Raw genomic sequence first — 13,481 nt, forward strand, 5'->3', positions numbered from 1 at the left:
AAACACACTAAAACGACCAACAAGAACAAACTATGCATCAAGTGGGACTGTGAGTGGAAAGGAACTGTTGCAGCCACCACACCCCGTGAACGGGAGCAGTGGAGAACCCTGCAGGATTCGCTGCGGCAGTGAGCGAATGGCTCCGGGCGCCATTGGAGAACAAAGAGACTCTGGAGGAGACCCGCACTCAGCCCCGGGCCGGCCGGTAAGCTTGCGCGGAAAAGCAGCGCGCTTGGCGCGCTTGAAAAGCAAACGCGGATGGGATCTCGGCTGCCCAGGTCCCAGCGCCTGCGACCTAAGCTTGCGGGGAGACGCGCAGAGGCCCTCACTGAGGTGAAAGTCCCTTACTGAGTAAGCAGGAACCAGGCGCCCAGGCACGGGAGCTGGTGCAAAAGGCGCCATTCCCGTGCCACTGAACTGGGCTACACCCCGCGTCCTGGACCTGCGGGCTTTGGAACTGAGACCCGGGGCACGAAGTTCGGGGTGTGGGTTCTCCACGATGGTGGGGCACAAGGCAGACACAGCACCCCAAAGCCGTTGAGGTTTACCCTACCATTCCCGCTCTGTTCCCTGTCCCACGGGGTGCGGGGGGCGAAAAACAGCCCCCCAAGGACAATAGGAGAGATCTCTGGCGCCACCTAGCGACCAGAAAAAAAAGTCACTAACACCCCATAGAACAGGGAAATTTCTTAAGACTGCTTGAAAAGGGCAGAAGGCTCACGGAGGAGACAGTGGCCAGCTAAGAAGTTAGCCCACGCCAGGCCCCTTCCGACTAGCAGTCTGAGCCCACAGAGGGAACAGGCACCCACGTCTGGGGCAGACCGGGCACACAGAAGAGTGTGCCTGAGACCGGATGCACAGGGACTGTGTCCCGCTTCGCCATTTTAGATCAGGGACATTTCTTCAGTAAAGACTGCCTAAAAACAGCAGAAAGCTCCCCCAGAAGCCAGAGATGGCTCCTGGAGGAGCCAGAGGGGAGCGGAGAAGTTCACCCAAGATGACGGCCAGTCCGAGCAACACAGTGTCCCAATGCATACGACAAATTAGAAAACAGACAGTAGGGAGTAGAAGAACCACACTCAACCTAACAACTCCTCAGGAAAGAAGCACACCACGAAGAGAAAACCACCGCCCAGATTGCAACGACAGTAACTTGGAAGAACTTCTGAGCCTTCCCGAAAGAGAATTTAAAATTGCCATGATTAAAAAAGTGACAGAAGTCATAAAGGGAAACATGATCAGAAGAAGGAAATCGAGTCCCTAAAGAGGGAAAACAATGGTCAGAAGAATGAAATTCAGTTCCTAAAGAGGGAAGTAAAAGGAATGCAGGAGATCAAAGAATTAATGGAGGAACTAAAGAACTCCGGGAAAAGCAAGGAAAGCAGAATAGATGAAATGGAAGAACGAATAAGTACTCTTGAAGACACAGAAATAAAAAGAACCAAAACAGAAAAAGAAAGAGAAGTACGAAGGAAAAAGAACGAAGAAAGACTTCGGGAACTATCTGACTCCATGAGGAAAGGAAATATAAGAGTTATAGGAATTCTAGAAGGAGAGGAGAGAGATGTAGGAACAGAGAAAATATTCCAGGAGATAATTGAAGAGAACTTCCCAAACGCGAAGAAGGAGCTGAAAATTGATATACAAGAAGCAAGAAGAACACCAAACTTCCACGACGAAAGGAAAAATACAGTAAGACACATAATAGTAAAGCTCCCAAGAATCCAGGACAAGGAAAAAATAATGAAGCTGACAAGAGGGATGAAACAGATAACATTCAAAGGAAAACCAATCAGGCTGACATCAGACTTCTCTGAAGAAACACTACGGGCAAGGAGAGAGTGGAGGGGCACAGTCAACAGACTCCAAGAAAACAGATGCCAACCAAGAATACTCTATCCCGCAAAGCTCTCCTTCCTCTATGAAGAAAGAATAAGGACCTTCCCAGACAAAGAGAAACTCCGTAATTTCATTACAACTAAACCCCCACTCCAAAAAATACTACAAGGAATCCTAAAGCCAGAACCTCAGAGGGACGAATAACAACGAACGAAGACCAAAAAAAAAAAAAAGTTATTAAAAGAATAAATAAATAAAATCAAAGGAAAGACAAACACAATGGCAAATACAGATGCTAACATATCAATATTAACTCTAAATATAAATGGACTAAACTCTTCAATAAAAAGACACAGAGTTGCAGCCTGGATTAAGAAACAAACCCAACCTTTTGATGTCTCCAGGAAACACATTTAGCTACAAAAGATAAAAATAGGCTCAAAGTTAAAGGATGGAAAACAATCCTACAAGCAAATGGACCAAAAAGAAAACAGGAACAGCTCTACTTATATCAGATAAAACAGACTTCAAACTCAAAAAAATAAAAAGAGACCCCAATGGTCACTACATTATGATCAAGGGGACAATACTTCAAGAAGAAATAACACTCATTAACATAAACTCACCCAACGAAGGAGCACCAAAATATATCAGACAACCGTTGTCCTCTCTGAAAACAGACATCAGAGAAAACACATACGTAGTGGGAGACTTCAACACACCACTATCAACAATGGATAGATCAATAAGACAAAAAAAATAAGTAAAGAAACTAAAGCTCTAAATAAGGACCTAGAGCATTTGGGCTTAACAGACATCTATAGAACAGTGAACCCAAAAAAAACGGAGTACACATTTTTCTCAAGCGCACATGGATCATTCTCCAGGATTGATCACATACTGGGGCACAAGACAAACATCAACAGATACACCAAGATTGAAATCATACCAACCATATTTTCTGACCACGAAGGCATAAAACTAGAAATAAACCATAAAAAGAAGGCAAGGAACTATCCTACCTCATGGAGATTAAAAACCACACTACTGGAAGACCACTGGACTAACAAGGAGATCAAAGAAGAAATTAAAAAATTCTTTGAATTGAATGACAAGGAGGACACCAATATCCTAAATGTATGGGATGCAGCAAAAGCAGTAATAAGAGGAAAATATATAGCAATAGAAGCTCACATCAAAAAACAAGAAAGAACTCAAAGAAACAACCTAATCTCGAAGCTCAGAGATCTAGAAAAAGAACAACAAAAAAAACCCCAAAACCAATAGAAGAAAAGAAATAATAAAAACCAAAGCAGAAATAAATGAAATTGAAACTAAAAAAACAATCCAAAAGATCAATGAAACCAAGAGCTGGTTCTTTGAAAAAAATCAATAAAATAGACAAACCCCTAGCCAGGCTCACAAAGGAAAAAAGGGAGAAAGCACAAATAAATAGGATCATAAATGAAAGAGGGGAAATCACAATGGACACAGCAGAAACCAAAAGAATAATCAGTAACTACTATGAAGAGTAATATGGAAACAAGTTCAACAATCTAGAGGAGATAGACAAATTCCTACAACTCTACAATCACCCAAAGCTAGATAAAGAAGAAATAGAACACCTAAACAGACCAATTCAATATAATACTGGATGTCCTAGCCAGAGCAATAAGACAAGAGAAAGACATACAAGGAATCCAAATACAAAAAAGAAGAAATCAAACTATCACTATTTGCAGATGATATGATAATATACATAGAGAACCCCAAAAACTCCACAGAAAAACTAATTCAACTCATCAATCAATTCAGTAAAGTGGCAGGACACAAAATCAACACGCAAAAGTGAGTAGCCTTCCTATACACAAACAATAAATCTGAAGAAGAAGAAATCAAAAAAAAATCCCTTTTATTATCGAAACAAAAAAAAATCAAGTATTTGGGAATAAATCTAACAAAAGAGGTAAAGGACCTATACAAAAAAAACTATAGAACACCGTTAAAAGAAATAGAAGAAGACACAAAGAAATGGAAAGACATCCCCTGCTCATGGCTTGGAAGAATAAACATTATTAAAATGGCCATCCTACCAAAAGCAATATACAGATTCAATGCTATTCCAATCAAAATTTCAATGACATTCTTCAAAGAAATAGAACAATTATTGATGAAATTCATATGGAATCACAAAAAACCCAGAATAGCCAAAGCTCTACTGAAAAAAAAGGAAGGAAATGGAGGCATCACACTCCCAGACTTCAAACTATACTACAAAGCCATAATCATCAAAACTGCATGGTATTGGAACAAGAACAGACATACAGACCAATGGAATCGAATAGAAAATCCAGAAATAAACCCACAGATTTATGGTCAACTAATCTTTGACAAAGGAGCAAAGACTATGCAATGGAGCAAAGAAAGTTTGTTCAATGAATGGTGCTGGGAAAACTGGGTTGCTACATGAAAAAGAATGAAGCTTGACCACTACCTCACACCATACACAAAAATCAACTCAAAATGGATTAAAGAACTAGACATAAGACCTGAAACCATAAAATACATAGAAGGAAATATAGGTGAAACACTACGTGATGTGCATATCAAAGACATCTTTACCAACACATCACCCAAAGCAGTGATAGTGAAGGCAAAGATAAACAGCTGGGACTACATCAAATTAAAGAGCTTCTGCACAGCAAAAGAGACAATAACAAAAACAAAGAGAAACCCCACCAACTGGGAGAACATTTTTGCACACAACACTAATGATAAAGGACTGATCACAAAAATCTGCAAATTGCTGATGAGACTCAGCAACAACAAATAAAATAATCCAGTCAAAAAATGGGCAGAAGAGCTAAAAAGAAACTTCTCTGAAGAGGAAATGCAAATGGCCAACAGGCATATGAAAAAATGTTCAACATCACTTGTAATCAAGGAAATGCAAATCAAAACTACCATGAGATACCATCTTACACCAGTGAGAATGGCACTTATTAAAAAAACTAGCAACAGCAAATTTTGGCGAGGTTGTGGAGAAAAAGGAATTCTTCTACACTGTTGGTGGGAGTGCAAACTGGTCCAACCACTATGGAGAGCTGTGTGGAGATTTCTGGACCTACTAAACATAGAGCTTCCATATGATCCAGCAATTCCACTCCTAGGTATTTACCCAAAGGACACAGAAACATCCATTCCAAAGAGCACCTGCACCCCTATATTTATAGCAGCACTATTTACAATAGCTAAGCTTTGGAAACAGCCCAGATGCCCAAAAATAGATGACTGGATCAAGAAGATGTGGTACATATATACCATGGAATATTACTCAGCCTTCAAAAAAGATAAACACATGCAATTTGCAGCAACATGGATGGCGCTGGAAGGGATCATGCTCAGCAAAATAAGCCAAAAAGAAAAAGAAAAATACCGGATGGTCTCACTCATAGCAGGAATCTAGAAAACTTAAAAAAGGGACCAGGAAAATGAATAACTACAAGAAAGTGAAAATCAAAATCAACAAAAAACTATGAACCAGAGACACTTTTTGGGAGGTGGGGGGCGGGAGGGGATGGTTTGGGGTCAGAATGGGGGGTTTGCAATTGTATGGGGGAATATAAAAATAAAATTTATTATTAAAAAAAATAGTGCTGCTATAAACATAGGGGTGCAGGTGCCCTTTTGAATTATTGTTTATGTGTCCTTTGGGTAAATACCTAGGAGTGGAAGTGCTGGATCATATGGAAGCTCCATTTTTAGCAGATTGAGGAATTTCCACACACATCTCAATAGTGGTTGGACCATTTTGCACTCCCACCAGTAGTGCAGGAGATAAAATAATAATAATTGGGAAAAAACACTTCCAAAATACACTCTTCAAAGTTTAGTGATAATGGAGTTTGAGGACAGAATACTTGCAGGGTTTTCAACTTAGTAACTTATTCTCTCTTTCAACTTATTTCTTCATATTTGATACATATGTCAATTTAAATATATATATATATATATATATATATGAAACTGTATTTTATGACTAAGTCTGAATTCATATATAAGTAAATGTGTTCATTTAAAAAAAAAAAAGAGGGCAAAAGGGCCTCCCTGGTGGCAAAGGGGTTAAGTCTCAGCACTATCAAGCTGCCTGTAGCCACTGCTGCATGAGTTCAATCCCCAGCCAGGGAGCTAACCCACATGGCACAGCAGACCTCTCCTGTCTCACCCACTGCTTCCCTCAGCAGTGTATTTCAGTGGATCCACCTGTTTGGACCCCCACTCAATATCCGGTGAATCCTCTACTCCCTGCACCTCTGGCCTGTTCTTGCATGCATAAATAAATAAAATAAATATAATCAAGATGAAAATGCATACATTGTCCAAAAATGAAAAATGATGTAAAAAATACATGAAATTAAAAAAAAAATAGAGGGCAGAAACCCAAGGAACATGTCTTCAGTCTATTTGTGTGTCCTGCAGTGTTAACACCCATAAGGAGTTTCTGCAAGTGACATTATCTGAAACAAAATCAAGCAAAGCCCCCTCATCTCAGTGGAAAATTCTAAGACAATTTTGGATTGCCTCTTTTGCGAATTTTTAGAATTACCAGTTCTATTTCACAATAACAAATTTGTAAAATACAGAAAAGAACAGGGAAGAAAGTTTTTATATATCCACAAAGTTACCACTGAATAATTGTTAACTTGGGGAATATATCACTTTTTCTCTGTAAACATGCATATGTGTACGTTTCATGTGTAGCAGTGGTATGATAACACATGCGTGTCCTGGCACTCATGTGGTGCAACCACACTCTCTCTCACTTGAGGTCTCATTTATCCCCACTAGGTAGCAAGGGGATGTCTGAGCTCAAAGAACCCAGGCCTGCAGGTAGGACTACCTGGGCTGCCTCTGGACTGTGATCTGGGGTGTCCAGACCATAGCGCGAACTTCAGTAGTAAGGACAGTTGCTTTCCTCACCCAGGCAGTGAAGGTGGCCTCACCTGGAGACTGGCGTCACGTAGTTTCCTGGGAACACCCCAGAGAGCCCAGTCCTCAGGGACATGCCCTTGAACCAGCCATCCTGACATTTCTCAAGGACTCGGTACATTTCTCCCTTGCGCAGCTCCAGCTCATCATTCTTCTGGGGCTTGTAGGCATAGAGTGCCAGGTACCTGTGGGCAGAAGGACAGGACCAAGATTCAGTATATGGCTGGTGGGGGTAGGCACAGGGCCACCTAGAGTCATCCAGAAACAAGTGATCTCATCTGTGAATGGATCCAATCCACATCTGACCTACTTTTCACAATGAACTCATGAGATTGTTAGGGCTAGAAAAGGGCTCACACACTCCTTCAGAGGAGAACAGCTGCTTTTCTGCAGTCCAGCTGGACTAACACTTTGTTTCAAGGACCAGATAAGGCCTGGCAAGTCTGGAAGGACTATCTTTTAATTAGTTTCCCCTAGACCCAAAACAGAGGGAGTGAGGAGTTCCAATTAGTCTAGGACTCAGGAGGAGTGATGCAAGCAAAGTATGCATAATAAAGAACATCCCCAACAAGAACAACAACAACAAAAAAAACAACACACCCTCCTGTTTTACTGCTCAGGGCAGCTCTCACTTTCCTGAGACTGCCACTGCTCCTCCAGTGCTCTGTTCCATCGCTTCCTGATAAACTTTGCTGCTGGATTCACTCTGCATCGTGAAATTCTTTTCTTAAGAGACACCAAGGATTCTCTGTTGTCACAGTCCCCAACAATATGATGGGGGACAAGGAGATGACCAGTTCTAGGCGGTATTCCAGGGAAGGGACAGAGCTCTCTCTTGGATCCCAGAACTCACAGTCAGCCCTGTATGAACTGGGCAGCAGGTACACAGTGTCATCTTCCTATCTGACATGTCTGTGGAGGTTCCCTGACCTTTCCAAGACCATGGGGGGATGTGTCAGAATACATTGTGGGAGACAGCCCTTTGGACCCCACCATTTCTTTTCTTTTTTTAAAGATTTATTTTATTTATACAAGAACCAGGGTACAGTCCAGATGCTTGGGAGGGTGAGAGGATTCACAGGAGACAGAGCGGGGAACAGAACAGGCAGAATGACAAAATACACTGCTGAAGGGAGCAGCGGGCGAGACAGGAGAGGTCTGCTGCGCCATGTGGTACCCCCACCTGCTGGCCAGGATTGAACCGGCACTGCAGAGGCTATAGACAGCTTCATAGTATGGCGCTCAACTGCCTGTGCCACCAGGGGAGGCCCGGACCCCACCAATTCTTTTCTATCCTCCAGACTATCTAAAGTCTGGGCAAGAAGGAACTTTAGGGAAAAACAAGAGTGAACTAAGCAAGTTCATAATAGTCAACCTAGATGTACATTGACAGACAACTAGATAAAGAAATTGTGGGATATAAGCTAAATGCTTTATCACACACCTATGAAAAAGGTGAAAGTGTGCTTTTGGGACAAAATGGATGGATCTTGAAGGGTAAACAGAATAAGTCAAAAATGATGGTTAATGGATGGTCTCACTCATTTGCAGAATATAAATAACCAAAGAAAACAGGGAAAACAAGAAGAATGATCCTTAGGCTCTATGAAAAATATACCTGTTACCAGACAGGATGGGAGGAGAGAGGAGTGGAGAGGGTATGGGAGGGCAGGGCAGGGCAGGGCAGAGCAGGGCAGGGCAGGCAGGGGTTAATAGAGTTGTGGCACTGGAAAATTGGTGGAAGGTGAGTGATGCGTGTCCACAACTGGAGGTGTGAAGTCATATTCTCAAAATTAAACAGCTATGTAAAATAAAGTACTGGTAAATCGACACAACTTGAAAACAAAAATAATTGAGTGAGACTTGCAAAGTGCTTTGTTACTTTGGGGATTTGAGGGGTGGATAGTTTTGAACTGATGGAAATAACTATATCAGGCTCACAATATTCAATCAGCAAAGTTGGCGGGGGCTTCAGCTTAATAAGGGGCCAAAGATGGATTTCAACGATGCGTCACCTACTAGATCTCCACCCAGGATTGACTACTTGATAGGAAATTCACCCCTTCCCAGGGTCATGGGCTCACATGGATTGACAAGCAGCAGGCCTCTAGGGATCAAGGGATGCTAGAACACCCTCCTGACCCTGCGAGAGGTTTTCTTAGTAGTTGAATACAAAGTGGGACAGGGTTTGCTGGGTTAAAAAGTGAATGTAGGCTTCCTAGGCCTAAGAGGCCTAGTTAGGAATATGATAGAACACAGTGAGACTCCTATAGAGAAAAAGATTTCTTGACCCTAAAATAAAATAAGACAATACCTACCACCCTTTCCCAACCTTCTAATCCTATGCTCTGCAAACCCCTCTGCCATTATTCAAAGAAGGCCTTGCCTCATTTATTTCCTTTGTTTACAGGTTTCCCTCCCATGATCCTCTTCCTTAAGGGACCATCCTGTGGGTGAAAGGGTGGCTGACCCTTTTATCTCTTTCCCTATATGAAGAGATAAACACTGACAATTAGCAAGAAACCTGGACCTTGGGGAGGCTACATGAAGCCATTATGGAGAGAACCCACTCTTGTCATGGGCAGGAGGATTCATGTTTCCATGCAAGAATCAGGTGACAAAGAGGACATGGGTATGGTTTTTCTGTTTTCACATGTGATGCACTCTGGGAGCTCTCTAATGGCGACAGAAGAATTACCACAATTACCCGGTGGCGCAGCAGTTAAGTGCTGGGTTGCCAATCTGGCTGTAGCCTCTGCACCGCCGGTTCGATCCCCGGGCGAGGGTCCCACATGGCACGCATACCTCTCCTGCCACCCACTGCTCCTCTCAACAGTGTATTTCATCAGTCTGCCTGCTCTGCTTCCCGCTCTGGCTCTGGTGAATTCTCTCACCTTCCCATACTTCTGACTGTATCCAGTGCTTGTATAAATAAATAAATAAATCTTTAAAAAAAAAGAGAGAGAATTACCACAAGTGGTCAAAGCCACATAACAATGCATATGCAGGGTCTCCCTGGTGGCACAAGGGGTTAAGATGCAACCTATGAAGCTAGCTGCAGCCACTGCAGCAGGAGTTCGATCCCTGGCCAGGAATCTATCCACATGGCGCAGCAGACCTCTCCTGACTCTCCCGCTGCTCCCCTCAGCAGTGTATTTCAGTTGATCTGCTTGTTCTGTTCTCCACTCTGTCTCTGGTGAATCCTCTCACCCCCCCAACACACATACCCCTGGCCTGTACCCCAGTTCTCGTATGCATAAATAATTTTTTTTAATTTTGAAAAAAATGCATGTGCACCACCGATTTTAACTCTTCAGGGCTGCCCCATGGGGGAGCAAGGAGCTTACTCTCACAGCTTGACCTAGGCAAAGGAAGGATGAAAAGAAGAGAAAAAGAAAAAAGATGGGCAAGATCCATTCATGGGAAGCTTATGAATTGATAAAAATGATGCAGGACTTTTTGGACTTGTTCTCAGGGAAATATAAATATAATTGAAGCATAAATCTGGCTTAAGTGCCTCATTCTGTCTCATCATCGATGTAAGAATAATCTTTTTGATTCTGTGGCTGGTGAATATAGAGTGTCCAACAACTGAATACTAAGCTCGCTCCTTGGGGTTTGTGTGCGTGTGCATGTGCGCGCGTGTGTAACAGCCCTGACCTAGCAATCACGTTTTGTTCCCGATGCACAGTGGGGCCTACTGTTAAAGGGGCTGTGGCCCAGTTATAGCCTGTGTCCTGCTAGTCATGTTATTTGATCCCCAGGAGCAAGAGGAAACCAAGTTTCATGGGCCTCACATATGCCCCCCATCTTCTCTCTGAGCCACCCGAGCTGAATGGGGCACACTTCTCTTTAGCTACCTTTCAAGACAGGCCAACTCATTCAAAGAGAGTACTGTGTTGACAACTGCAAATTTCTTTCTCTTCCTCTCTCTGCTCCCCCACTTCTTGCCACACTTGTGGGATCTGAGCAGGATGAGCCTTGTGTCCATAACCATCTTTCACAGCCGGTAATTCACACTCCAGATTTAAAAATAAAGCAAGTGTTAGCAACCGCAGTAAATACTCCACAAACCATCTGAATTCTTTGACAGTCATGCCTGTGGTCCCGGGGGAGCAGCGATTACAAACTGAATGTTAACTATCTTTTGAGAATGAGTAGGTTAATTTGTGCTCAACATTTTAGGATCCCCATACCATTTAACGGGGCAAGGATTTTGGGGTTCCATTCTCAGCATTATAGGTATAGGGGTGTAGTCCATCCTTCCCCATTAAAATAAAAATGTAGATTCTTTAGATGTGAGCCTCAAATCATCTGGATTAAGACCCTTAAGTGAAAGAAGTATTTCAAATGTCTACTTTTATTAAAATAAAGGCAGGGAAATAGGCAACCTAGAGTTGAACCTGGGTAAACATCCAGTTTGCTCAACTTCTATTGCCACAGAGAGGTCACCAACCCACTTGCCAGGGTCATATCCTTTGGCACAGGATGTACTGAAAAGAAAATTATCATTTAGTTTGCAAAGGAGACAAATTTGGATTTATATCATGCCTGTTCCCATAGGAAGTCTAGATTCTTAAAGTGGAAAGCTGCCATTCTTTTACAACATCAGATATGAATATTTATCTGGAAGCCAGGCACTCCTGCAGTGCTAACAAGCAGTGAGGGCAGGAGTCATTTCCAAGGAAACCATTCTTCCCAGGAAAACACACCCTTCCCCAATTCCTCAAAGCACAGGTCTTGAAGTCATCAGAGTCAAAAAGTTGTAAGGAGTTGCTGTGTGGGGGCCACACGGACAGTCATGTAGGGGGTCTACCCCCAGCACAGGTGTGCACCTTGGGTTGAGGAGAGAAATTAATATTTGCCACCTGACAACCTTGCCTAAGAGCCACATGGACTTGGGGCTGCATTCTTTATCTCCCCACTGCACAATTCAGGAAATTGAGGCTCAAAAAGATTGAAAATCTGTGTTTACATCGTGCGCTGGAGATAAGCCATTTCTGAGTAGGGTACCCTTAGGTGGGTCTGCGAGTACATGCTGAGGCTGACCCAGGGAGAGGTCTCCATCTGGACCTGGATGCCTACCTGTTGCCCATGTGGGCACACACTGTTGACTGCAGCAGGGCACAGATGCACTTCACTACATTCATCTTTATTTTAAATTTGCTCTGTACATAAAGAATCCATCCTCTGGTTCTAATATTTCAAGTTCAACCACTAATGTGAGTTGCTGGGGAAGCTGAAATGTAAATAAACCTGACCACCTTGAAAACTCCCTGCATCCACCCTTGTCTTATTTTTCCATTGGTTCCCCTTCTCAGGGAAACCCAAAGCAGATGGATGTACAGGAATGTTTTTCTACACGGGGAATTTGCAAAGCTGGGAAGTGCTGGTGCTGGAGCTGAGCTTGTGGTGAGGATTGTGCCACTCTGCATCTACATTCAAGAAAGAGTGCTGGTTGAATAGTACATGCCTGGAGGACGAGGCAGCTCTTCTGCCTACCACTGAGCCGCAAGCCTGGTCCCTTCTCTCTAGATTCTAGGTGACAGTCATGCAGGGTCACCTGCTTACTCTCATTTCACCCATTACCTTGGAACATGCCCTGCCAGAACTGTGGGTGCTGATATTCTCTGGGAGAGCAGATGGTACCCACAGAGTGGCTGGCTGGTCCTCACCAAGTCAACAGGGCCAAGAGTAGCACAAGTGCACAGGCCTGGGGGAGCTAGGGAGAAGAGGCACTCATGCACGGTTTTCAGTTTTATGATTCACAGAGCTCACATCTCGAGAGAACTTTCATTTGCTTCAAAAGGCCTGACAACTTCATGGAGGCCTCCACTGAGGCCTCTGAGAGGTATCTATGACCCAAGTAGGACAGGGCTGCCCCCCAAGGCCAGACTCTTCTGAGGTTTGTTATTAATGATGTCTTATTTAAGACAAGAGGAGGAGAATTTGGTTCAGAGCCTTGTTTCCCATCACCCTGCAGCCTCTATAAGGAAATCAGGAAAACACGCCCCTCTAGGCAGAAGAGGCCCTGCCAGGGGACTGACAGTGTGTGTAAGCAGTAGACATCTAACCCCCAGGAAGGATGGAATACAGACTGGATGCCTGGCAGCTGGGACACTCAATTGATGCGCTCTCACACATAGCTTCAGAAAACCATCGATCACCATGGTCACTGTGCTACTTGCTCACTCCTACAGCAAGAGCTTTGCTTGCTTTTAATTGTTCACAGAGTTCACCTCCACTCTATAATCAGGGGGAAAATTAAAGTATTTTAGAGGCTTTGTTGATTTCACACCCTGCCTCTTCTCCATGATGACTTGCTTGTAATTCTTTTAAAATAAGTATAAGAATTGTTTCCAGAAGAACTCTTCCAAGAAGAGTTCTGCTTCTGCTCTCTGGCTGCCAGAAACATGCTGGCTTACTGGTGTCCCCCAGGTGGCAGTGAGGTGGCACCAGATGGAGGGGAGTCACACACACTGACCTGTCCCAGTAGCCCCAGTTTCATAGGACAATGGTGCTATATCAGGGCCTATACAGCATGCATGGGGTCTGAGAGGTGCACTGCCAATGCCTTCAAGGCCGCAAGTGCTCCCAAAGGGAGTGCCAGCCGTGCTGAGGAGGTGTGAGGGGAAGGGATGCTGCAGTTGCTC

At 43.5% G+C, this 13,481-nt stretch overlaps 1 protein-coding gene across 1 annotated transcript in view; it reads right to left on the reverse strand.

Moving 5' to 3' along the window:
• SH3RF3 (SH3 domain containing ring finger 3) overlaps nucleotides 1–13,481 on the reverse strand; it is a 394,220-nt gene that overhangs the window by 58,459 nt on the left and 322,280 nt on the right. The window contains exon 6 of the mRNA XM_054701331.1: nucleotides 6,843–7,013. Within this exon, the coding sequence (XP_054557306.1) occupies nucleotides 6,843–7,013 (171 nt within the window). The remainder of the gene's footprint in view (nucleotides 1–6,842; nucleotides 7,014–13,481) is intronic.

The sequence above is a fragment of the Talpa occidentalis genome, unplaced genomic scaffold, assembly GCF_014898055.3.
Source record: "Talpa occidentalis isolate TD23 unplaced genomic scaffold, MPIMG_talOcc4v2.1 talOcc4.5, whole genome shotgun sequence".
Classification (NCBI taxonomy): Eukaryota; Metazoa; Chordata; class Mammalia; order Eulipotyphla; family Talpidae; genus Talpa; species Talpa occidentalis.